Source organism: Anomaloglossus baeobatrachus, chromosome 2 (assembly GCF_048569485.1).
Source record: "Anomaloglossus baeobatrachus isolate aAnoBae1 chromosome 2, aAnoBae1.hap1, whole genome shotgun sequence".
In the NCBI taxonomy this organism is placed as follows: domain Eukaryota; kingdom Metazoa; phylum Chordata; class Amphibia; order Anura; family Aromobatidae; genus Anomaloglossus; species Anomaloglossus baeobatrachus.
The window spans coordinates 784,334,815-784,362,755 of record NC_134354.1 but is presented as its reverse complement, the minus strand read 5'-3'; the positions used below and the strand labels follow the sequence as shown (position 1 = coordinate 784,362,755).

The 27,941-nt window shown below is 47.9% G+C and overlaps 1 protein-coding gene across 1 annotated transcript; it reads left to right on the top strand.

Annotated features, from left to right (window-relative positions):
• The first annotated feature begins 227 nt into the window (after positions 1-227).
• On the top strand, positions 228-27,941 carry LOC142290739 (NACHT and WD repeat domain-containing protein 2-like). The gene is made up of 7 exons (XM_075334724.1): positions 228-336; positions 4,245-4,333; positions 4,951-5,067; positions 10,127-10,330; positions 18,725-18,851; positions 21,261-21,814; positions 24,192-27,941. Exons 1-7 carry the CDS (start codon positions 228-230, stop codon positions 27,939-27,941), a joined length of 4,950 nt encoding a protein of 1,649 aa, XP_075190839.1.

Sequence of the window (27,941 nt, the reverse complement as noted above, 5' to 3'; positions counted from 1 at the left end):
ACGGCAGAGGTGACCCCCGAAACCCTCCAGTGCAATAACTACAGATCACTCCTGACTGGAGACCGTCAGTAAGCAGGCTCACTCCAGTCCCTTCCTTTGCTTTTCCTGAGTAGGCAAAGAAGGAAACCAAGTGCTAAACCCTGATCCATCACCGGCCGCTAATTCTCCAGGAATTCCCCGCTACAAGAGAAAAACCTGCAGATCACAGCCCGGAGGAGCCGGACACCATGGAGGACGATGGAGAGGAGCGAGGGGTAATACAGGGGGGCTGGGGGCACGTCCCGACTGCCAGAGAGCGGGGACCCCTGAAAGTATTCCTCTGTGCGGACCCCCTGGGTAAGAAACACCGGGATAAGGGTCTGTATATAGGGAGATGAGATGCAGCACCTCAGCAGACAGCATCACACAGGAGAGGATTAGATGCTCAGCAGACAGTATCACACAGGAGAGGATTAGATACACAGCTCAGCAGACAGTATCACACAGGAGAGGATTAGATACACAGCTCAGCAGACAGTATCACACAGGAGAGGATTAGATACACAGCTCAGCAGACAGTATCACACAGGAGAGGATTAGATACACAGCTCAGCAGACAGTATCACACAGGAGAGGATTAGATACACAGCTCAGCAGACAGTATCACACAGGAGAGGATTAGATACACAGCTCAACAGACAGTATCACACAGGAGAGGATTAGATACACAGCTCAGCAGACAGTATCACACAGGAGAGGATTAGATACACAGCTCAGCAGACAGTATCACACAGGAGAGGATTAGATACACAGCTCAGCAGACAGTATCACACAGGAGAGGATTAGATACACAGCTCAGCAGACAGTATCACACAGGAGAGGATTAGATACACAGCTCAGCAGACAGTATCACACAGGATTGGATTAGATACACGGCTCAGCAGACAGCATCACACAGGAGAGGATTAGATGCTCAGCAGACAGTATCACACAGGAGAGGATTAGATACACAGCTCAACAGACAGTATCACACAGGAGAGGATTAGATACACAGCTCAACAGACAGTATCACACAGGAGAGGATTAGATACACAGCTCAGCAGACAGTATCACACAGGAGAGGATTAGATACACAGCTCAGCAGACAGTATCACACAGGATAGGATTAGATACACAGCTCAGCAGACAGTATCACACAGGAGAGGATTAGATACACAGCTCAGCAGACAGTATCACACAGGAGAGGATTAGATACACAGCTCAGCAGACAGTATCACACAGGAGAGGATTAGATACACAGCTCAGCAGACAGTATCACACAGGAGAGGATTAGATACACGGCTCAGCAGACAGTATCACACAGGAGAGGATTAGATACACAGCTCAGCAGACAGTATCACACAGGAGAGGATTAGATACACAGCTCAGCAGACAGTATCACACAGGAGAGGATTAGATACACAGCTCAGCAGACAGCATCACACAGGAGAGGATTAGATACACAGCTCAGCAGACAGTATCACACAGGATTGGATTAGATACACGGCTCAGCAGACAGTATCACACAGGCGAGGATTAGATACACAGCTCAGCAGACAGTATCACACAGGAGAGGATTAGATACACAGCTCAGCAGACAGTATCACACAGGAGAGGATTAGATACACAGCTCAGCAGACAGTATCACACAGGAGAGGATTAGATACACAGCTCAGCAGCCAGTATCACACAGGATTGGATTAGATACACGGCTCAGCAGACAGTATCACACAGGAGAGGATTAGATACACAGCTCAGCAGACAGTATCACACAGGAGAGGATTAGATACACAGCTCAGCAGACAGTATCACACAGGAGAGGATTAGATACACAGCTCAGCAGACAATATCACACAGGATAGGATTAGATGCACAGCTCAGCAGACAGTATCACACAGGAGAGGATAAGATACACAGCTCAGCAGACAGTATCACACAGGAGAGGATTAGATATACAGCTCAGCAGACAGTATCACACAGGAGAGGATTAGATACACAGCTCAGCAGACAGTATCACACAGGAGAGGATTAGATACACAGCTCAGCAGACAGTATCACACAGGAGAGGATAAGATACACAGCTCAGCAGACAGCATCACACAGGAGAGGATTAGATACACGGCTCAGCAGACAGTATAACACAGGAGAGGATTAGATACACAGCTCAGCAGACAGTATAACACAGGAGAGGATTAGATACACGGCTCAGCAGACAGTATCACACAGGAGAGGATTAGATATACAGCTCAGCAGACAGTATCACACAGGAGAGGATTAGATACACAGCTCAGCAGACAGTATCACACAGGAGAGGATTAGATACACAGCTCAGCAGACAGTATCACACAGGAGAGGATTAGATACACAGCTCAGCAGATAGTATCACACAGGATAGGATTAGATACACGGCTCAGCAGACAGTATCACACAGGAGAGGATTAGATACACAGCTCAGAAGACAGTATCACACAGGATAGGATTAGATACACAGCTCAGCAGACAGTATCACACAAGATGCGCATAAATAACACAGGGGACTTAGCTGACTGAATTTGGATGCTAGGGAGCTAATCAGGACCAGTCCCGGGGTTGTTGTCGTCGTCGTTGTTGTTGTTATTATTATTACTGGGGATTTATGTGCTTCCTGCAGGATATCGTGGCATTTACTCATTGTTTTAGAAGTTACTGCCTCTGGGCCCAGAATCTACAGATACATTGTCCCTGGTGCCCAGTGATTTGGCATCTGCTTCCTGGAATCTGATAGTTTAGTGCATTGGTCCTTGGAGTCTGGTGGTTGAGTTCCTAGTCCCTGGAGTCTACTAGTTTAGAGTCCTAGCCCTCCCTAGAGTATAGAGGTTTAGTTCCTATTCCCTGGTGTCTGGTGGTTTTAAATATATTACTATGGTAATTTAGTAAGTGAATGGGGTAAGGTAACTATGCACTTATCAACGCACCTTTACATGCCATTTACAAATCTGAAGGATTATTGCTGCAGTGCTCAGAATCTACTGGTGGAGATAAATTGTCCCTGGTGGCCAGTGATTTGGCATCGGTTTCCTGGAATCAGACTCCAGTACTAGTGTCCAAGTTCCTGGAGTCTGGTGGTTTAGCAACAAAGTCTCTGGAGCCTGGTGGTTAATTCCTAATCTCTGAAGTCTGGTGACTGTGTCCTTGTCCCTGGAGTCTGATGACCTAGGGTCTTAGTACCTGGAGTCTGGTGATTCACTTTCCTAGTACCTGGAGTCTGGTGGCTTGGTCTCCTAGCCCCTGGAGTCTGGTGATTCACTTTCCTAGCCCCTGGAGTCTGGTGGCTTGGTCTCCTAGCCCCTGGAGTCTGGTGATTCACTTTCCTAGCCCCTGGAGTCTGGTGGCTTGGTCTCCTAGCCCCTGGAGTCTGGTGGCTTGGTCTCCTAGCCCCTGGGGTCTGGTGGCTTGGTCTCCTAGACCCTGGGGTCTGGTGGCTTGGTCTCCTAGCCCCTGGGGTCTGGTGGCTTGGTCTCCTAGCCCCGGGGGTCTGGTGGCTTGGTCTCCTAGCCCATGGGGTCTGGTGGCTTGGTCTCCTAGCCCCTGGGGTCTGGTGGCTTGGTCTCCTAGCCCCTGGGGTCTGGTGGCTTGGTCTCCTAGCCCCTGGGGTCTGGTGGCTTGGTCTCCTAGCCCCTGGGGTCTGGTGGCTTGGTCTCCTAGCCCCGGGGGTCTGGTGGCTTGGTCTCCTAGCCCCTGGGGTCTGGTGGCTTGGTCTCCTAGCCCCTGGGGTCTGGTGGCTTGGTCTCCTAGCCCCTGGGGTCTGGTGGCTTGGTCTCCTAGCCCCTGGGGTCTGGTGGCTTGGTCTCCTAGCCCCTGGGGTCTGGTGGCTTGGTCTCCTAGCCCCTGGGGTCTGGTGGCTTGGTCTCCTAGCCCCTGGGGTCTGGTGGCTTGGTCTCCTAGCCCCTGGAGTCTGGTGGCTTGGTCTCCTAGCCTCTGGAGTCTGGTGGCTTGGTCTCCTAGCCCCTGGAGTCTGGTGGCTTGGTCTCCTAGCCCCTGGAGTCTGGTGGCTTGGTCTCCTAGCCCATGGAGTCTGGTGGCTTGGTCTCCTAGCCCCTGGGGTCTGGTGGCGTGGTCTCCTAGCCCCTGGAGTCTGGTGGCTTGGTCTCCTAGCCCCTGGGGTCTGGTGGTTTAATATCTTAGTCCCTGGAGTCTGGTGATTTATTTGTAATAAAGTGTATTTTCGTGTGATAAATTCTGTGCAGACTCCATGAAGGCGAGAGCTGCTCTGCACACCGAGGTCTACCCCAAGCTGAGGGAGTACTGCCGTCATCTGCATGGAGTGGAGTTTCAGGTAAAATCCTTCAATTAAAGAAAAAAGATCCTTAAATTCAGCATTTATGTATTCAGCAGAGGCATACCGCTAGAGATAGAGGTTCAGTGTCACTATGGAGCCCATAAGTTAGAGGGGCCTGGTGGTAAACAACACGGATACCCCCTTAATCCTGGAATCTTGATTTCATAGTATCTGCATCCTACAGCTACAGCTGAATACAACAGTGGAGCAGGGAGACATCTGCTCCCTGCTCCACCATTCAGCCTGAGTCTCATTGCAGCAGGTGCAATGATGTGATTAGATAATGCCTGCAGTGCAGAACCTCAGAGCACCAGCAGAGCCGCACATCGGGGGAACACGGTGAGGAGTGGGGGAGCCCTGTGTTATAGGGCATCATACTGGGCATGTGGGGGTACTGGGGGGGGGGCATATTATGGAGCATCATACTCTACATGTGCCATAAAAGAGGCATTGTACAGAGTAGGAACACTAAGGGGCATCAGGAAAGGCACAATTACCAGTACTAATAAATATATATATACCATATACATATATATATATATATATATATATATATATATATATATATATATATATATATATATATATTATAATTGACATCATATTCCCTGCAGGTTATAGACGGATTTCATGGAATTCATCCTGGTGACTTTTATAGCACAAAAGTCCAACAGATCCGCATGCAGTTACTGGAGGAATGTCTGCGCACCTCAGCCGGGCCGTGCTTTGTGGTAAGGAGCAGCACTTAGGAGAGCAAGTGGACTGTGAGCAGGACTCACAGGCTTTCTCTATGAGGAGGGAGCAGGACTCACAGGCTTTCTCTATGAGTGGGAGGAGGAAGCAGGACTCACAGGCTTTCTCTATGAGTGGGACGAGGAAGCAGGACTCACAGGCTTTCTCTATGAGTGGGTGGAGGAAGCAGGACCCACAGGCTTTCTCTATGAGTGGGAGGAGGAAGCAGGACTCACAGGCTTTCTCTATGAGTGGGAGGAGGAAGCAGGACTCACAGGCTTTCTCTATGAGGGGGAGGAGGAAGCAGGACTCACAGGCTTTCTCTATGAGGAGGGAGCAGGACTCACAGGCTTTCTCTATGAGTGGGTGGAGGGAGCAGTACTCACAGGCTTTCTCTATGAGTGGGTGGAGGGAGCAGGACTCACAGGCTTTCTCTATGAGTGGGTGGAGGGAGCAGGACTCACAGGCTTTCTCTATGAGGAGGGAGCAGGACTCACAGGCTTTCTCTATGAGTGGGTGGAGGGAGCAGGACTCACAGGCTTTCTCTATGAGTGGGTGGAGGGAGCAGGACTCACAGGCTTTCTCTATGAGTGGGTGGAGGGAGCAGGACTCACAGGCTTTCTCTATGAGGAGGAAGCAGGACTCACAGGCTTTCTCTATGAGGAGGGAGCAGGACTCACAGGCTTTCTCTATGAGTGGGAGGAGAAAGCAGGACTCACAGGCTTTCTCTATGAGTGGGTGGAGGGAGCAGGACTCACAGGCTTTCTCTATGAGGAGGGAGCAGGACTCACAGGCTTTCTCTATGAGTGGGAGGAGGAAGCAGGACTCACAGGCTTTCTCTATGAGTGGGAGGAGGAAGCAGGACTCACAGGCTTTCTCTATGAGTGGGTGGAGGAAGCAGGACCCACAGGCTTTCTCTATGAGTGGGAGGAGGAAGCAGGACTCACAGGCTTTCTCTATGAGTGGGAGGAGGAAGCAGGACTCACAGGCTTTCTCTATGAGGGGGAGGAGGAAGCAGGACTCACAGGCTTTCTCTATGAGGAGGGAGCAGGACTCACAGGCTTTCTCTATGAGTGGGTGGAGGGAGCAGGACTCACAGGCTTTCTCTATGAGGAGGGAGCAGGACTCACAGGCTTTCTCTATGAGTGGGTGGAGGGAGCAGGACTCACAGGCTTTCTCTATGAGTGGGTGGGGGAAGCAGGACTCACAGGCTTTCTCTATGAGTGGGTGGAGGGAGCAGTACTCACAGGCTTTCTCTATGAGTGGGTGGAGGGAGCAGGACTCACAGGCTTTCTCTATGAGGAGGGAGCAGGACTCACAGGCTTTCTCTATGAGTGGGAGGAGGAAGCAGGACTCACAGGCTTCACTATGAGTGGGTGGAGGGAGCAGGAGTCACAGGCTTTCTCTATGAGTGGGAGGAGGAAGCAGGACTCACAGGCTTTCTCTATGAGTGGGAGGAGGAAGCAGAACTCACAGGCTTTCTGTATGAGTGGGAGGAGGAAGCAGGACTCACAGGCTTTCTCTATGAGTGGGAGGAGGAAGCAGGACTCACAGGCTTTCTCTGAGTGGGAGGAGGAAGCAGGACTCACAGGCTTTCTCTATGAGTGGGAGGAGGAAGCAGGACTCACAGGCTTTCTCTATGAGTGGGTGGAGGAGCAGGACTCACAGGCTTTCTCTATGAGTGGGAGGAGGAAGCAGGACTCACAGGCTTTCTCTAGGAGTGGGAGGAGGAGCAGGACTCACAGGCTTTCTCTATGAGTGGGTGGATGAAGCAGGACTCACAGGCTTTCTCTATGAGTGGGTGGAGGAGCAGGACTCACAGGCTTTCTCTATGAGTGGGTGGATGAAGCAGGACTCACAGGCTTTCTCTAGGAGTGGGTGGATGAAGCAGGACTCACAGGCTTTCTCTATGAGTGGGAGGAGGAAGCAGGACTCACAGGCTTTCTCTATGAGTGGGTGGAGGGAGCAGGACTCACAGGCTTTCTCTATGAGGAGGGAGCAGGACTCACAGGCTTTCTCTGAGTGGGTGGAGGGAGCAGGACTCACAGGCTTTCTCTATGAGTGGGTGGGGGAAGCAGGACTCACAGGCTTTCTCTATGAGTGGGAGGAGGAAGCAGGACTCACAGGCTTTCTCTATGAGTGGGAGGAGGAAGCAGGACTCACAGGCTTCACTATGAGTGGGTGGAGGGAGCAGGAGTCACAGGCTTTCTCTATGAGTGGGAGGAGGAAGCAGGACTCACAGGCTTTCTCTGAGTGGGAGGAGGAAGCAGAACTCACAGGCTTTCTGTATGAGTGGGAGGAGGAAGCAGGACTCACAGGCTTTCTCTATGAGTGGGAGGAGGAAGCAGGACTCACAGGCTTTCTCTATGAGTGGGAGGAGGAAGCAGGACTCACAGGCTTTCTCTATGAGTGGGAGGAGGAAGCAGGACTCACAGGCTTTCTCTATGAGTGGGTGGAGGAGCAGGACTCACAGGCTTTTTCTATGAGTGGGAGGAGGAAGCAGGACTCACAGGCTTTCTCTAGGAGTGGGAGGAGGAGCAGGACTCACAGGCTTTCTCTATGAGTGGGTGGAGGAAGCAGGACTCACAGGCTTTCTCTGAGTGGGTGGAAGAAGCAGGACTCACAGGCTTTCTCTATGAGTGGGTGGAGGGAGCAGGACTCACAGGCTTTCTCTATGAGTGGGTGGAGGAAGCAGGACTCACAGGCTTTCTCTATGAGTGGGTGGAGGAAGCAGGACTCACAGGCTTTCTCTATGAGTGGGAGGAGGAAGCAGGACTCACAGGCTTTCTCTATGAGGAGGGAGCAGGACTCACAGGCTTTCTCTATGAGTGGGAGGAGAAAGCAGGACTCACAGGCTTTCTCTATGAGTGGGTGGAGGGAGCAGGACTCACAGGCTTTCTCTATGAGGAGGGAGCAGGACTCACAGGCTTTCTCTATGAGTGGGAGGAGGAAGCAGGACTCACAGGCTTTCTCTATGAGTTGGAGGAGGAAGCAGGACTCACAGGCTTTCTCTATGAGTGGGTGGAGGAAGCAGGACCCACAGGCTTTCTCTATGAGTGGGAGGAGGAAGCAGGACTCACAGGCTTTCTCTATGAGTGGGAGGAGGAAGCAGGACTCACAGGCTTTCTCTATGAGGGGGAGGAGGAAGCAGGACTCACAGGCTTTCTCTATGAGGAGGGAGCAGGACTCACAGGCTTTCTCTATGAGTGGGTGGAGGGAGCAGGACTCACAGGCTTTCTCTATGAGGAGGGAGCAGGACTCACAGGCTTTCTCTATGAGTGGGTGGAGGGAGCAGGACTCACAGGCTTTCTCTATGAGTGGGTGGGGGAAGCAGGACTCACAGGCTTTCTCTATGAGTGGGAGGAGGAAGCAGGACTCACAGGCTTTCTCTATGAGTGGGAGGAGGAAGCAGGACTCACAGGCGTCACTATGAGTGGGTGGAGGGAGCAGGAGTCACAGGCTTTCTCTATGAGTGGGAGGAGGAAGCAGGACTCACAGGCTTTCTCTATGAGTGGGAGGAGGAAGCAGAACTCACAGGCTTTCTGTATGAGTGGGAGGAGGAAGCAGGACTCACAGGCTTTCTCTATGAGTGGGAGGAGGAAGCAGGACTCACAGGCTTTCTCTATGAGTGGGAGGAGGAAGCAGGACTCACAGGCTTTCTCTATGAGTGGGAGGAGGAAGCAGGACTCACAGGCTTTCTCTATGAGTGGGTGGAGGAGCAGGACTCACAGGCTTTCTCTATGAGTGGGAGGAGGAAGCAGGACTCACATGCTTTCTCTAGGAGTGGGAGGAGGAGCAGGACTCACAGGCTTTCTCTATGAGTGGGTGGATGAAGCAGGACTCACAGGCTTTCTCTATGAGTGGGTGGAGGAGCAGGACTCACAGGCTTTCTCTATGAGTGGGTGGATGAAGCAGGACTCACAGGCTTTCTCTAGGAGTGGGTGGATGAAGCAGGACTCACAGGCTTTCTCTATGAGTGGGAGGAGGAAGCAGGACTCACAGGCTTTCTCTATGAGTGGGTGGAGGGAGCAGGACTCACAGGCTTTCTCTATGAGGAGGGAGCAGGACTCACAGGCTTTCTCTATGAGTGGGTGGAGGGAGCAGGACTCACAGGCTTTCTCTATGAGTGGGTGGAGGAAGCAGGACTCACAGGCTTTCTCTATGAGTGGGAGGAGGAAGCAGGACTCACAGGCTTTCTCTATGAGTGGGAGGAGGAAGCAGGACTCACAGGCTTCACTATGAGTGGGTGGAGGGAGCAGGAGTCACAGGCTTTCTCTATGAGTGGGAGGAGGAAGCAGGACTCACAGGCTTTCTCTATGAGTGGGAGGAGGAAGCAGAACTCACAGGCTTTCTGTATGAGTGGGAGGAGGAAGCAGGACTCACAGGCTTTCTCTATGAGTGGGAGGAGGAAGCAGGACTCACAGGCTTTCTCTATGAGTGGGAGGAGGAAGCAGGACTCACAGGCTTTCTCTATGAGTGGGAGGAGGAAGCAGGACTCACAGGCTTTCTCTATGAGTGGGTGGAGGAGCAGGACTCACAGGCTTTCTCTATGAGTGGGAGGAGGAAGCAGGACTCACAGGCTTTCTCTAGGAGTGGGAGGAGGAGCAGGACTCACAGGCTTTCTCTATGAGTGGGTGGAGGAAGCAGGACTCACAGGCTTTCTCTGAGTGGGTGGAAGAAGCAGGACTCACAGGCTTTCTCTATGAGTGGGTGGAGGGAGCAGGACTCACAGGCTTTCTCTATGAGTGGGTGGAGGAAGCAGGACTCACAGGCTTTCTCTATGAGTGGGTGGAGGAAGCAGGACTCACAGGCTTTCTCTATGAGTGGGAGGAGGAAGCAGGACTCACAGGCTTTCTCTATGAGTGGGTGAAGAAAGGAGGACTCACAGGCTTTCTCTATGAGTGGGTGAAAAAAGGAGGACTCACAGGCTTTCTCTATGAGTGGGAGGAGAAGCAGGACTCACAGGCTTTCTCTATGAGTGGGTGGAGGAAGCAGGACTCACAGGCTTCCTTTGTAAAAGAATATATTGCACAATATCTGGAATACTATGTTTCGTAGGCACTTATAGGAGAAGAATATGGACGGCCCTTGCTACCTACAGAGATTGAGTGTGACGAGTTTGAGAATATTCTACACATTGCTGAGGAACATAAAATCTGCACGCGGCTTCTCCAGACCTGGTACATCAGAGACGAAAATGCCATCCCTCCAACCTACAGTCTACTGGATAAAGAGGAACAGTTACTCTGTGATCCTGGGAAGGTACGACATCGAAACAGTAAAGCGGGCTTTACACGCTACGACATCGCTAATGCAAAGTCATTGGGGTCACGGAATTTGTGACGCACATCCGGTCGCTTTAGCAATGTCGTTGCGTGTGACACCTATGAGCAATTCTGCATCGTCGCAAAAACGTGCAAAATCGCTCATCGGTGACATGGGGGTCCATTCTCAAATATCGGAGCTGCAGGTACGATGTTGTTCGTCGTTCCTGCGGCAGCACACATCGCTCCGTATGACACCGCAGGAACGAGGAACATCTCCTTACCTGCGGCCGCCGGCCCCAATGCGGAAGGAAGGAGGTGGGCGGGATGTTACGTCCCGTTCATCTCTGCCCCTCCACTTCTATTGGGCGGCCGCTCAGTGGCGTCGCTGTGACGCCGCACGCACCTCCCTCTTAGAAAGGAGGCGGTTCGCCGGTCACAGCGACGTCGCAGGGAAGGTAAGTAGTGTGACGGGTCCGGCCGATGCTGTGCACCACGGGCAGCGATTTGCCCATGTCGCACAACCGATGGGGGCAGGAACGCACGCTAGCGATATCGGGTACAGATATCGCAACGTGTAAAGTAGCTTTTACAACCGTGTCCAGATTCTAAGAATTTGTGCTTCAGAGATCAACTGGACTCACAATTATACAGAGATAGACACACTGACGAGGAGCAAAAGGGTAACAATGTTTTGCACTTCTGACTTTCAAGCTCCATATCTCACCATGTATTTTATAGACAATCATCTTGGCTATCTCATACATTAATGTGACTTGCAGCTATTTAGCATATGATTAGTTCTGCAGATTATTGTCATGTCTCTGCATTGTTACTGTTTTGCTCCTACTACAAATCACAACCTGTTCTCACATTCCCTAATAGCTCACTGTGTTATTAGGTTGATTCCCAAGTGAAAGTCACTGGTTTGAATCGAGGAGCCGCCATGAAGAAGATTTCCCAGGAAAAGAGAAGCAGCAGCATCCGGCTCATTGATAGCGGAAAATTGACAAACTGCATCATGTGAGGCCATGACAGGAGGAAGAATAAGAAATGACGTCCATTCATTCCAAAGCCAAGAGGTGACATCCAGGGAAAATATCAGAGCCAACAAGTCGCTCATCACAAGGTCTATCAGTTCTGGTGACACCCGGCAGTGGAGGCGTCTGCTCCATAATAGTGACATCACAGACGGCCATGAAGCACCGAGCGACGCGCGTTACACAAGTCTGGAATGGTGACCCGAAAAAAGGTGAAGAAGCCGCGACTTCAATATCATAAGAAGCGTCAGCTCCAGATTACAAAGAACGAAAAGTGGAAGATTAGAAACGGGAGATTTGGAGCGATGAGATGAAAGTCAATAGAGGGCTCTGATGGGGGAAATGGGTCTAGGGGAAACAAGGAGAAAAAGGGGCGAATAGATTGAGAAAGAGAAGGAACTGTCAAGTTCAGTGGTGGAAGTCTGATGATATTGGGTTGTTTCACAGTCAGAGGTGTTGGATACTTGACCAGGATGGATGGTGGTCTCAATGCTGAGCTATATGTGATCCTACAAGACAAGTTACTTCATACACTCCAGTACTATGGGTATGAAAAGGACGAGTGTTCCAGCAGGAGAAAGACCCGAAGCATACGGCGAGATACGGGGAAGAGATGATTCAATGACAATGAAGTAGAGAAGCTGGATTGTCTCCACAGTCCCCAGACCTCAACCTGGGTGAAGAAAAAGCTGTATACATCCCCAACTGACCCGACCAGTATACACCAACACTGGAAACATGGAGAAGAGACCTGACCAGTATACACCAACACTGGGAACGTGGAGAAGAGACCTGACCAGTATACACCAATACTGGGAACGTGGAGAAGAGACCTGACCAGTATACACCAACACTGGGAACGTGGAGAATAGACCTGACCAGTATACACCAACACTGGGAACGTGGAGAAGAGACCTGACCAGTATACACCAACACTGGGAACGTGGAGAATAGACCTGACCAGTATACACCAACACTGGGAACATGGAGAAGAGACCTGACCAGTATACACCAACACTGGGAACGTGGAGAAGAGACCTGACCAGTATACACCAACACTGGGAATGTGGAGAAGAGACCTGACCAGTATACACCAACACTGGGAATGTGGAGAAGAGACCTGACCAGTATACACCAACACTGGGAACAAGGAGAAGAGACCTGACCAGTATACACCAACACTGGGAATGTGGAGAAGAGACCTTACCAGTATACACCAACACTGGGAACGTGGAGAAGAGACCTGACCAGTATACACCAACACTGGGAATGTGGAGAAGAGACCTGACCAGTATACACCAACACTGGGAACGTGGAGAAGAGACCTGACCAGTATACACCAACACTGGGAACGTGGAGAAGAGACCTGACCAGTATACACCAACACTGGGAATGTGGAGAAGAGACCTGACCAGTATACACCAACACTGGGAATGTGGAGAAGAGACCTGACCAGTATACACCAACACTGGGAATGTGGAGAAGAGACCTGACCAGTATACACCAACATTGGGAACGTGGAGAAGAGACCTGACCAGTATACACCAACACTGGGAACGCGGAGAAGAGACCTGACCAGTATACACCAACACTGGGAACGCGGAGAAGAGACCTGACCAGTATACACCAACACTGGGAACGTGGAGAAGAGACCTGACCAGTATACACCAATACTGGGAACATGGAGAAGAGACCTGACCAGTATACACCAATACTGGGAACATGGAGAAGAGACCTGACCAGTATACACCAACACTGGGAACATGGAGAAGAGACCTGACCAGTATACACCAACACTGGGAACATGGAAAAGAGACCTGACCAGTATACACCAACACTGGGAACGTGGATAAGAGACCTGACCAGTATACACCAACACTGGGAACATGGAGAAGAGACCTGACCAGTATACACCAACACTGGGAACATGGAGAAGAGACCTGACCAGTATACACCAACACTGGGAACATAGAGAAGAGACCTGACCAGTATACACCAACACTGGGAACGTGGAGAAGAGACCTGACCAGTATACACCAACACTGGGAACATGGAGAAGAGACCTGACCAGTATACACCAACACTGGGAACATGGAGAAGAGACCTGACCAGTATACACCAACACTGGGAACGTGGAGAAGAGACCTGACCAGTATACACCAACACTGGGAACATGGAGAAGAGACCTGACTAGTATACACCAACACTGGGAATGTGGAGAAGAGATCTGACCAGTATACACCAACACTGGGAACGTGGAGAAGACACCCGACCAGTATACACCAACACTGGGAACGTGTAAAAGAGACCTGACCAGTATACACCAACACTGGGAATGTGGAGAAGAGACCTGACCAGTATACACCAACACTGGGAATGTGGAGAAGAGACCTGACCAGTATATACCAACACTGGGAATGTGGAGAAGAGACCTGACCAGTATACACCAGCACTGGGAACATGGAGAAGAGACCTGACCAGTATACACCAACACTGGGAACATGGAGAAGAGACCTGACCAGTATACACCAACACTGGGAATGTGGAGAAGAGATCTGACCAGTATATACCAACACTGGGAATGTGGAGAAGACACCTGACCAGTATACACCAACACTGGGAACGTGGAGAAGAGACCTGACCAGTATACACCAACACTGGGAACGTGTAAAAGAGACCTGACCAGTATACACCAACACTGGGAACATGGAGAAGAGACCTGACCAGTATGCACCAACACTGGGAACGTGTAAAAGAGACCTGACCAGTATACACCAACACTGGGAACATGGAGAAGAGACCTGACCAGTATACACCAACACTGGGAACGTGGAGAAGAGACCTGACCAGTATACACCAACACTGGGAACATGGAGTAGAGACCTGACCAGTATACACCAACACTGGGAACGTGTAAAAGAGACCTGACCAGTATACACCAACACTGGGAACGTGGAGAAGAGGCCTGACCAGTATACACCAACAATGGGAATGTGGAGAAGAGACCTGACCAGTATACACCAACACTGGGAACATGGAGAAGAGACCTGACCAGTATACACCAACACTGGGAACGTGTAAAAGAGACCTGACCAGTATACACCAACACTGGGAACGTGTAAAAGAGACCTGACCAGTATACACCAACACTGGGAACGTGGAGAAGAGACCTGACCAGTATACACTAACACTGGGAACGTGTAAAAGAGACCTGACCAGTATACACCAACACTGGGAACATGGAGAAGAGACCTGACCAGTATACACCAACACTGGGAACGTGGAGAAGAGACCTGACCAGTATACACCAACACTGGGAACGGGGAGAAGAGACCTGACCAGTATACACCAACACTGGGAACGTGTAAAAGAGACCTGACCAGTATACACCAACACTGGGAACATGGAGAAGAGACCTGACCAGTATACACCAACACTAGGAATGTGGAGAAGAGACCTGACCAGTATACACCAACACTGGGAATGTGGAGAAGAGACCTGACCAGTATACACAAACACTGGGAACATGGAGTAGAGACCTGACCAGTATACACCAACACTGGGAACGTGTAAAAGAGACCTGACCAGTATACACCAACACTGGGAACGTGGAGAAGAGACCTGACCAGTATACACCAACACTGGGAACATGGAGTAGAGACCTGACCAGTATACACCAACACTGGGAACGTGTAAAAGAGACCTGACCAGTATACACCAACACTGGGAACGTGGAGAAGAGGCCTGACCAGTATACACCAATACTGGGAATGTGGAGAAGAGGCCTGACCAGTATACACCAACACTGGGAATGTGGAGAAGAGACCTGACCAGTATACACCAACACTGGGAACATGGAGAAGAGACCTGACCAGTATACACCAACACTGGGAACATGGAGAAGAGACCTGACCAGTATACACCAACACTGGGAACGTGTAAAAGAGACCTGACCAGTATATACCAACACTGGGAATGTGGAGAAGAGACCTGACCAGTATATACCAACACTGGGAATGTAGAGAAGAGACCTGACCAGTATACACCAACACTGGGAACATGGAGAAGAGACCTGACCAGTATACACCAACACTAGGAATGTGGAGAAGAGACCTGACCAGTATACACAAACACTGGGAACATGGAGAAGAGACCTGACCAGTATATACCAACACTGGGAACGTGGAGAAGAGACCTGACCAGTATACAGCAACACTGGGAACGTGGAGAAGAGACCTGACCAGTATACACCAACACTGGGAACGTGGAGAAGAGACCTGACCAGTATACACCAACACTGGGAACGTGGGGAAGAGGCCTGACCGGTATACACCAACACTGGGAACGTGGAGAAGAGACCTGACCAGTTTACACCAACACTGGGAATGTGGAGAAGAGACCTGACCAGTATACACCAACACTGGGAACGTGGAGAAGAGACCTGACCAGTATACACCAACACTGGGAATGTGGAGAAGAGACCTGACCAGTATACACCAACACTGGGAACGTGGAGAAGAGACCTGACCAGTATACACCAACACTGGGAATGTGGAGAAGAGACCTGACCAGTATACACCAAAACTGGGAACGTGGAGAAGAGACCTGACCAGTATACACCAACACTGGGAACGTGGAGAAGAGACCTGACCAGTATACACCAATACTGGGAACGTGGAGAAGAGACCTGACCAGTATACACCAACACTGGGAACGTGGAGAAGAGACCTGACCAGTATACACCAACACTGGGAACGTGGAGAAGAGACCTGACCAGTATACACCAACACTGGGAACGTGGAGAAGAGACCTGACCAGTATACACCAATACTGGGAACGTGGAGAAGAGACCTGACCAGTATACACCAATACTGGGAACATGGAGAAGAGACCTGACCAGTATACACCAACACTGGGAACGTGGAGAAGAGACCTGACCAGTATACACCAACACTGGGAACGTGGAGAAGAGACCTGACCAGTATACACCAATACTGGGAACGTGGAGAAGAGACCTGACCAGTATACACCAACACTGGGAATGTGGAGAAGAGACCTGACCAGTATACACCAACACTGGGAATGTGGAGAAGAGACCTGACCAGTATACACCAACACTGGGAACGTGGAGAAGAGACCTGACCAGTATACACCAACACTGGGAACGTGGAGAAGAGACCTGACCAGTATACACCAATACTGGGAACGTGGAGAAGAGACCTGACCAGTATACACCAACACTGGGAATGTGGAGAAGAGACCTGACCAGTATACACCAACACTGGGAATGTGGAGAAGAGACCTGACCAGTATACACCAACACTGGGAACATGGAGAAGAGACCTGACCAGTATACACCAACACTGGGAACGTGGAGAAGAGACCTGACCAGTATACACCAATACTGGGAACGTGGAGAAGAGACCTGACCAGTAGTGATGAGCGAGTGACCAGTATACACCAATACTGGGAACGTGGGGAAGAGACCTGACCAGTATACACCAATACTGGGAACGTGGGGAAGAGACCTGACCAGTATACACCAATACTGGGAACGTGGAGAAGAGACCTGACCAGTATACACCAACACTGGGAACGTGGAGAAGAGACCTGACCAGTATACACCAACACTGGGAATGTGGAGAAGAGACCTGACCAGTATACACCAACACTGGGTATGTGGAGAAGAGATCTGACCAGTATACACCAGCACTGGGAACATGGAGAAGAGACCTGACCAGTATACACCAACACTGGGAATGTGGAGAAGAGATCTGACCAGTATATACCAACACTGGGAACGTGGAGAAGAGACCTGACCAGTATACACCAACACTGGGAACGTGGGGAAGAGACCTGACCAGTATTCAGTGGAGAGTGGAGACATACTGGAATCTGATGGAGAATGCCAAAGACTAAAAAAATAATAAAAATGTAAATTTAGATTTTTAGGAGCAAAACAGTAACAATGCAAGGACATGACAAAAATCTGCATAACTAATCTTCTGCTAAATACCTGCAAATAAAATTTATGTTTGAGAAAGCCAAGATGATTGTCTATAAAATGAAGGTTGTCTCACGCTCAAACGTTGTAGAGGATGGGGAGATATAGAGCCTGAATGCCAAAAGCTCAGAACATTGTTACCCTTTTACTTAGTATGTAACTATTATAATCCTGCCACCTATTTACAAGAATATAACTACTATAATACTGCCCCTATGTACAAGAATATAACTACTATAATACTGCCCCTATATACAAGAATATAACTACTATAATACTGCCCCTTTGTACAAGAATATAACTACTATAATACTGCCCCCTATATACAAGAATATAACTACTATAATACCACCCCTATGTATAAGAATATAACTACTATAATACTGCCCCCTATATACAAGAATATAACTACTATAATACTGCCCCTGTGTACAAGAATATAACTACTATAATACTGCCCCTATGTACAAGAATATAACTACTATAATACTGCCTCTATGTACAAGAATATCACTACTATAATACTGCTCCTATGTACAAGAATATAACTACTATAATACTGCCCCTATGTACAAGAATATAACTACTATAATACTGCCCCTATGTACAAGAATATAACTACTATAATACTGCCCCCTATATACAAGAATATAACTACTATAATACTGCCCCTATGTATAAGAATATAACTACTATAATACTGCTCCTATGTACAAGAATATAACTACTATAATACTGCACCTATGTACAAGAATATAACTACTATAATACTGCCCCCTATGTACAAGAATATAACTACTATAATACTGCTCCTATGTACAAGAATATAACTACTATAATACTGCTCCTATGTACAAGAATATAACTACTATAATACTGCTCCTATGTACAAGAATATAACTACTATAATACTGCCTCCTATGTACAAGACTATAACTACTATAATACTGCTCCTATGTACAAGAATATAACTACTATAATACTGCCCCTATATACAAGAATATAGCTACTATAATACTGCCCCCTATGTACAAGAATATAACTACTATAATACTGCCCCTATGTACAAGAATATAACTACTATAATACTGCTCCCTGTGTACAAGAATATAACTACTATAATACTGCCCCTATGTACAAGAATATAACTACTATAATACTTCCCTCTATGTACAAGAATATAACTGCTATAATACTGCTCCTATGTATAAGGATATATCTACTATAATACTGCTCCTATAACTATAACAATCGTTATGTATTTGGTAATCTCTACTCTCAGCAGTAATATTATATTACGGTATTATACACCGTCCTTTGTGGTCATGTAGTTTACGTTTCTCCACAGGTCACACACAACCTGGATTTATATGGGCCATATCAGGAAATGACTCGGATTTTGTGTCTGATCGTTCCGTTATGTGTGGAGAGGGGGATTCTGGGAGAGGATCAAGCGCAGAAGTATTTTACATCCGGTAAAATTGAGACTTATTTACTAAATCCATAGAACATGTAAGAAATATCTTATAGAAGGTGCTCTATTGCCATCATGTGGCCATTTGTAGAACTACAGTTCTGCAGAAAAATACAGTTTTGCTTCCTTCTGCATTTTGTAACTGCACATTAATATCTAACCCCATAGCTTTCTCATGAGCCAGATCAGACACCCCCATACTTTGCACTGACGAGGGGCAAGCACCCCGAAACACCGTGTCTGCAAATTGGGATTCTGATCTGGCTTATATATCCTGAGTCATATTGCAAAGGATTGTCAAAAATCCACTTGTGACTTTTATCCCCGTGGTCCCCACATAGCTTTCTCATGAGCCAGATCAGACACCCCCATACTTTGCACTGACGAGGGGCAAGCACCCCGAAACACCGTGTCTGCAAATTGGGATTCTGATCTGGCTTATATATCCTGAGTCATATTGCAAAGGATTGTCAAAAATCCACTTGTGACTTTTAGGATCGCTACTTCCAATAGGTGGCGCTGTGCTAGAGTTTGTCTCCTTTACTGGAGAGACAATTTGAATATTTCCCAGAGGGGCATTGCAGCTATAAGTCCCCTTACCTGGCAGCCAGACTGGCTTGCAAAGTCTCCTTAAGGAGAATAGTGTTCCCCCGTGGAATTTTAGGGGCATTGCAGCTATACCGTAAGTCCCCTTACCTGGCAGCCAGACTGGCTTGCAAAGTCTCCTTAAGGAGAATAGTGTTCCCCCGTGGTCCCCACATAGCTTTCTCATGAGCCAGATCAGACACCCCCATACTTTGCACTGACGAGGGGCAAGCACCCCGAAACACCGTGTCTGCAAATTGGGATTCTGATCTGGCTTATATATCCTGAGTCATATTGCAAAGGATTGTCAAAAATCCACTTGTGACTTTTAGGATCGCTACTTCCAATAGGTGGCGCTGTGCTAGAGTTTGTCTCCTTTACTGGAGAGACAATTTGAACATTAATATCTAGAAATTAATGCCTGGTTGACTTATTGCAATATTTCCCTGGGATCAATGAGATTTGGGAGCCTTTTGCAGGATCCATGTGTACCGCCCCGCGGGCTCGGCCGGCCGCCGAGCCGCTCGGATCCGTGCTCGTACGGTGGGTGGCTCGAGCTCTTCACGGACCTGGGGGTCACGTCGCTCCGTAAAGGGGGGGGTTTGGCGCTACACGTGGAGACTCCAGTGGGGAGCTCCACGGCCGCCATCGCCGCGGCGGCCTTTAAGGGATTTTTAAGTTCGTGACGCCACCCACGGGTTGTGGTGAATGGATGGACACCATCGCTGCCGTTGACTAGGCCTCCCGGGGACGGTGTTGCGCAGCTTGGTGTTGACCCCTCCGTGGGTAGGTGAGTGATCGTCCCGGGGGCCCGAGAGAGGTGCTGAGGCGTGGGGATGGGTGCGTGCTGGGGTGTTGGTGCGGTGCAGCGCGGTGTGCGGCCCGAAGGCACTGGTGTACTCACTATGACACAACACACTGGAGTCTCTGGTAAACCAAACAAGATGATGAACGAGGCCCGCGGCCGGCTGCAGCTTCTCCCCGGCTTGATATGTGTCGGGAGAGCCCTGTTTGCCCGCAGGCGCTGGCCCTTTGGGTCTCTATGCGTTGGCGGTGGCTTTACCCTAAAAGGTTGGGCTGTTGTCTTCTAACGGGTCTTGTGTGGGAAAGGTCCTAAAGTCCAGTCCTCAATCAGTTGATTCGACTTAGCCTAGTGGTTTCTGGGCCTCGTACTGGGTCTGAGTACCTCTCCTGGTGCTCCAGTTTCCAATCGGTTCCCCGGTTCGGTACCGGCGGGCCACCGCCCGACCCCAGTCCCTACGGTTCCACCGGCTGTAATCCCAGCTCCTGCAGGCGGCCACCACCGTCTGCCTCCTTGCCAGAGGTGACTGGGCTCCGACCCAGCCACCTGAGTAGACTCCTGGCAGGCCTGAGCACAGGTCTGCCCTTGAACTCGACTTCTCTCCTCCACTGTCAAAGCTACTCTCTAGAACTACTGTTTTCCCCTTCGCCCATGACAGCACCACCTGAGAGATAGGTTCCGCTGTCATGGGCTACTGAAAATCCCATTACCGGTAAGTAATTAAGATTTTTCCTGCCTCCAGGCCTGTGAACTCCTCGGTGGGAGGAGCCAACCGCCTGGCTCCACCCCCCTGGTGTGGACATCAAACCTGGAGGGTGGTGACAAGGGTTTTGAAGTTTGGCTGCTGTCACCTTTTTAGGGAGGGGGTGTGTGTGTATGGGACTACCTGGGACGTGCTGACTAGTCCAGGGCGTCACACATGCACACCATTACTAAAAAACAGCAAAAAGTGGCTATTGAGTGCATGCACTATATGAAATAAATCTGCAGCATTGATTTCAATGAAAATTCTTAATTTTTCAGCGCTGGAAGATGAACTTTTATTTGCCCTAAAAAGCAGTCCAGTGCGTGCCCTGGAGAGAAGCATCTGCTACATACACAAGGTGCCCTATAGAGCAATCCGGAAACAACGGGGGAACGCAGAAAGATTGGGCCGAGGGTTACCAGAGGGTTACTCCAGGCTGTGCCACCTTCGAGACGTCTTCATTCCAGCCCTGTCCTACGCTGAGGGTCTTCATGTCTACAGCACTACCACAACGTGTGACGTGAAGGTGGGCTACACGGAAGAGAAGGAGCGGGTGTATGTGGAGGGGCTGTGCAGGCAGTTCTATGGAGACATGGTGAAGATGATTGACAGTCATGTCCGTAGATATCCAGGACCCTTGAGGAACTGCTCCGAGGACGTTCTCCACCACCTCTCCCTATGTAGGATGTATGCAGACCTGCAGGACTATGAGATCACAGAAGAAGAGACGATAAGAAAGTACATTGTGCACGACGAGTACCAGAGAACAATGGTGGTGTCCGGAGAGCCCGGGTGTGGGAAGACGCTGCTTCTGGCCTCGTCTGGGAAGAAGGTAACGTCCTGACACTTGTATTCCAGGATCCTTGTTCTTCCCCAGATTCATCATAGGTTGGGATCTCCAGCAGGATCACAGATCCCCGACCACTGTCCCCTAGTGAATCAACCACATCCAACCTCTCCACATTTACCCTATATATGTGCAACCTCCCCTATGTACACTCCATATGTGGCTCCTCTACAATATACAATACTGTGCAAAAGTTTTAGGCAGCTGTGGAAAAAACGTTGCAAAGAAAGAATGTAAAAATATAAATAAATAGAGGTTATTAGTTTATTTTTACCAGTTCATTATTGCAATGTTTCTGTCTTCCACAGCCTCACCTTTGTAACACTTTGCCTGTTCCTCACCCAGTTGTAAGCCTCCTACTCGGTTGTTTCCTCTTCAATCAATCACTATTCTTCAACCTAAATATGAAATTGATCATTGTCACCTACAGTCATGGCTGAAAATGTTGGCACCCTAGAGATTGTTCCAGAAAATGAAGTATTTCTCCTAGAATGTTAAGGCAATTAAACATTTTCTTTGTGTGTATTGGAAGAATAAAAAAAGGGCAAATTGGACACAATTTCATGCAAAACTCCAAAAATGTGCCTGATAAAATTGTTGTCCCCCTCCTTTAATATTTGGTTGCACCCTTTACCCTCTGGAATAAATCCCTTCCATCAGTCGCCTCCTGTCCCCGTCCACAGCTTCTTCCTCCTCTCTCCTGGAATCTCGGGACTCTTCTTTATAAACGTCTTCAGGTCTCTCATATCTGAAGGCGTCTTCTCTTCTCCCAATTTTCAGATCTCTCCACAGGTGTCTATGGGGTTTAGATCCAGACTCATTGTAGCCACTTCAGATCTCGCCAGAGCTTTGTTTCCATCCATTTCTGAGGCTTCTTGAAGTGTTTATGGTCATTGTCCTGCTGGAGACCCCTGACCTAGAACTATACCCGACTTTCTGACACTGGGCGCTACATTGTGACCCAAAATCCTCTGATAATCTTCAGATTTCATAATGTCTTGCACACAGTCACCACACCCAGTGCCAGAGGCAGCAAAACAACTCCAAACATATCTGACCTCCACCATGTGTGACTGTAGGTGCTGTGTTGTTTAGTTTGTAGCCTCATTTCGTTTTCGGGAAACAGTAGAATGATGCGCTTTACCAAGAAGCTCTGTCTTGCTCTCATCTGTCCACAAGATGTTTTCCCAGAAGGATTTTGGTTACTCATGTACATTTTGGCTTTTTTCTGTCTGTGTCAGCAGTGGGGTCCTCCTGAGTCTCCTCCATAACGTTTCATGTCACTCAGATGTGGACGGATAGTTCCTGCTGACACTGATGCCCCAGAGTCTGCAGGATGGCTTGAATTTCTGTGGACCTTGATTGCGGCTCAGCCACCATCTGGACTATCCTGCGTTACAACCTTTAATCAATTTTTCTCTGCTGTCCACATCCACGGAGATTAGCTACAGTGTCATGGAGTGTAAACTTCTTCATTATGTTGTGCACCGTGGACAAAGGAACATCAAGATCTCTGGAGATAGACTTGTAACCTTAAGATTGTTGATATTTTTCAACAATTTTAGCTTTCAGGTCCTCAGACAGTTCTCTTCTCTTTTCTTTCTGTTCTCCATGCTTCGCGTGGCACACAGACTCACAATGCAAAGATTGAGCCAACTTCTCCCCTTTTTATCTGGTTTCAGGTGTGGTTTTAATATTGCCCGCACCTGTTACTTGTCACAGGTGAGTGTGAATGAGCATCACCTGCTGGAAACAAATTTGTTAACCAACAGTTTTGCAATGGTGCCAACAATTTTGGGGGTTTTGAGTGAAATTATGTCCAATTTGGCTTTTTTTGTTTGTGTTAAAATATACAAAAAGGAAATGTGTGTAATTGCAAAAGTTATCTTGGAGAAATACTTCATTTTCTGGGACGATTTCAAGGGTGGCAACACTGTCTGCATTTGGTATAATTGGTCACTCAAACAACCGACCATAAACCTACAAAATCCCTGACTTTGTGCAAATGTATCTAGAAGAACTGATGAAGGCGACGGGTGGTCACTGAATATTGGTGGGATTCATATTTCTCGTTTCTTCCTTCACTTTGCATTTAGGTAATCGATAACAATAAACTAATTACACTTCTATTTTTGGGAGCTTCTTACTTTGCAGCATTTTTGCACATATTCCGAAAATGTTTGCACAGTATTGTATATTCACAATGGAAATATGAGCCAATGCTGCTCTCCCCCTCCCCAGCGGCAGTGGGTCCTGGCTCGTGTCCTGGCTAAAAAACTCTTCATAGGAAATGCATTGGTCATTTTTATTTTAGCATTTTATCTGTGGCCTCCTCTTAAAACCCACTTTTTTCGTCTTTCAGGTACGCTTATGGCTTGGAGACGTGGACCCAACAATCGTCATTCGCTTCATCCTCCCATTTGCAGAACCTTTGACACTGAGCAACTTCTTATTGGGACTATGTCAGCAGTTATCCAATATTTACAAAAAAGCCATCCCAGCCCATGTGGATGACACGGCCATGTTGGTGCAATGCTTTTGCCGCCTTCTTTTAGCATCTTCTAAGCAAAGACCGCTGATCCTGATACTGGATGGTGTGGAGAACTTGATACATAATGGCAACGAAGAACTTTTTTGTTGGTTGCCATCTTCCCTTCCACAATTCACGAAGATCATTGTCTCCATCACCGATGATAAGTGTGCAAAACAAAACAAACATAGCCTAGATCAAGATGAGGTTGTGTTCCTTCACGTGAAGCCGACCAGAAGACAATGCAATGACAATCTAAAGATGAAACTCTTGAATATCCAAAGGAAAATCACTTCGGGTCAACAGGTTTACGTTAACACATCCTTAGGAAGCCACACTTCCCCGCTGCAGGTGCTTCTGCTCTTTAAGGAAGTCAAAGAATGGAAATCCCACCATGAGATTGATGACCAAACTCTTGGTGAAAACGCTTATCAGTCAACTGAAAGATTTTTCCAAAAACTTGAAAAGAAATATGGCTACGAGTTCATTTCCAGGATGCTGAGTTACATCACACTGTCCAAATCTGGAATCGGAGAAGTGGAGCTTGTCGACGTATTGTCGGCCGATGACGTGGCCCTCACCCAACTCTACAACGTCCATGAAGCTGTGGGCACCTTGAGAGTGCCGGACTGGCTTATTGCAAATATCTTACACGACTTCAAAAATTGTGTTGCCTCTAGAGTTGTGACTGGATACAGATTACTATGGTGGACTAATAGACTTTACCAGCAAGTGGTGGCTGAACGATATCTTCAAAGTCAAGAAGTGGTTGATGGGCTACATGCAAACATGTCCAACTACTTTGGGGGCCGTTGGGCAAGAGGAATAGCAAAATCGATATTTACGAATCAACGGAAAAACCCACAATCAAAAGAACAGCCTTTCGAATCTCTTACATCTGTAGTCAACAAACTTGCCAAAGTTTACGTTGACCGTCAACTTCCATCTCAACCGTGGTCCTTCAACGGCCAACATAGGTCCGTCTACAACATAAGAAAGGCTTTTGACCTTCCTTATCACCTAATAAAAAGTGGCAAACTGGATAACCTCTACAATGACATACTGATGGCAGTGCCGTTTTACAAGACCCTCTTAAACACTGGTCACATAAATTCATTGATTCATGCTGTACAGAATGCAGCCATAATACTGGACAAAGAAGAAGTCTACCTAATCTATGACATGCTGAAAGTAACAAGGTGTCTTCTGCTCGACAATCCTGATGGTTTCGAGATGATCCTTCAGTCAAACTTGGTGTCCCTCGTATTTTTATATCCTTGCCTTTCGAGGTTTGCCAAACAAATATATAATGAGGCCATAAAAAATTCCTTCATGATAATCTTGAAGTCAGCACAAATCCAATTGCCGCCTACTACGGTTGACTTCCGAGACTCATCCAACATCATCACCATCTTAGAGATGATGGCAAAACATCAAATAGTAATTGTACTGAAGGATGGAAAGGTTTATACTTGGAGCAGAAGAAAGAAACCAACTTTGGTATATCAACTACCCCAAAACATGGAAGTCATTACTGCTACTTTAGAAAACGAAGGTCTACATCTGGCTCTTTGCACCAGACAAAAATCAATTGTCCTCCTTGATGGATCCTCTTGGACTTTTCTCAATGAAATTTGCGACACTCAAGCTCAGCATATTCCTCAAGGTCATCTTCTATATCGATCAATGTTATTTGTGTGTTTTGAGGATTCTCCAGTGGTAAGGGTTTACAACGTTTGTTCTGGTGATCTTCTTAAAGAAGTTACTTTTGCTCAAAATATTACTTATTTTGCATCTGTTGGCAACGGAGATAAAATCGTTTTTGGTCAAACTGATACAATTCTTATTTACGATATAAATTTTTTATCAGAAACAGCTTCCTTTCAGATGGACACTTCAAAAATTGGCATATGTGACATACTTATGTATGAATCAGATTTGTACGTCATCAATAAAGCGGGTCATCTCACGATCTGGAACATAACAGATCCATCTAAGCCAGAAATTTTGGATGAATATTTATCCGATGAAGTAAACACCAAGGTAATGTGTACAGAACTTTTTACGAAGTATCTACTGATATGCAAGGTGACGACTCTTGACTTATGGGAAACCTTAACATTGGAGAAAAGCAGTTTCAGACCTCCTCATAAAGGCAAATTTATTTCTTCCATTCTTTCCCCAAGTGAGGAACAAGTCATTGCCATCCTAGAAAATTTCCCATCGCTCTTCGTTTGGAGCATAAAGAGTGGACAATGTATTTCTAAGATTGATGTCCATGCGGGAATACTCAGGCACATTACCAAGAGCTGTCAGCTAAATTTATTAGGTGCAATAACTCAGAGTAACACCCTGTTGTTGTGGGATTTGGAAACAATTGTCAGTCCAACCTCTTACTTCAAGACGGGAAGACCAGTGAGATCAATACTCCTTTGCCCGGAGGAAGGCAATGCCTACACATCCGATGGTTCAGATATGGTTTGCCAATGGGACATCCCTAGTTCTAAAATAAAGTCCCTTTTCGAGCACAAGGATCGAATCAAAATTATTAGCATAACCTCCAACGGAGAGTTTCTTATAACATCGGGAACATCAAGACTTTACGTCTGGGAAACGGATACAGGAATCAATAGATATTGTATCCAATGTACGTCCATTTCTCAGTTGCTCATTGTTCCGAATAGTAATTTTGTGGTCATGTTGTGTAAAGACGGAGTTTCTAGAGTATGGAGGCCCCAAACTGGGACTACAGTGTGCAAAATCCATACTTCCCTATGCCAGGGTGTCGTGACCGACGAGGGAACATTTGTTGTTGGCCTCAATGATAACAAACTCTTAGCCATCAGTTTATGGTCTGGTTGTGTCAGTAAGGAGTTCTGCTCTACTCATGATCAAGACAGAATTGTGGCTTTCCGGTGTCTTCACAGCAATCCAGATTTTGTTGTCTTGTTGACCTCAAGTGCGGACATCTACACATGGAACCTGGTAGGAGAAACCTTTTGCCACTTTTTCAAAGTCTCCATCCCATTGCCAGTCCTTAACTGTTCCTTTGAAGTCTCATCTAATGGAGACATCATAGTCATCACCGTGGGTGGAGAAGTCAACGTTGTATGGACTGTTGACCACATACATTGCATCTTACGTAACCCTACCTCTATGTTACATCAACATTTGACCACTGATGGTCAGTACTTCATCTATGTCCTTCACAACAATCCTGTGTGGCACTGCGACTGTGATTTCCATAGGAATCCAACTCTTAATGTTATGGAAGTCATAAGTGGAAGACGCATTGCCCATTGTCATCTTGGTAAAATGCCCCATGCCATGACCGTGTCCGATCACGATGGGATTATCTGCGTTGGATTTGAAGATGGCACCCTTGGTTTGTACTCAATAGCTGGGAGGTGGAAGGGGAATAGGAGGATTGAAACTTTTCTTACTTTTAGCAATAAGGACGAGTCAAACGTAACCATCTATAAGGGCAAAATATCTGCAGATATTATATGGAATGAGTCCACCAGTCCGACCTCCAGTCCAGACTGTTCAAGGGATGAAGAGCCTCTTTCCGACAAACAGTAG

Excerpts from the sequence above, each read along its gene's own strand:
- LOC142290739 (XM_075334724.1), top strand. The coding sequence starts at position 228 with ATGGAGGACGATGGAGAGGAGCGAGGGGTAATACAGGGGGGCTGGGGG. Across the intron at positions 18,852-21,260 it reads GCAGAAGTATTTTACATCCG|CGCTGGAAGATGAACTTTTA; the intron begins GTAAAATTGAGA and ends TTAATTTTTCAG. Across the intron at positions 21,815-24,191 it reads TGGCCTCGTCTGGGAAGAAG|GTACGCTTATGGCTTGGAGA; the intron begins GTAACGTCCTGA and ends TTCGTCTTTCAG.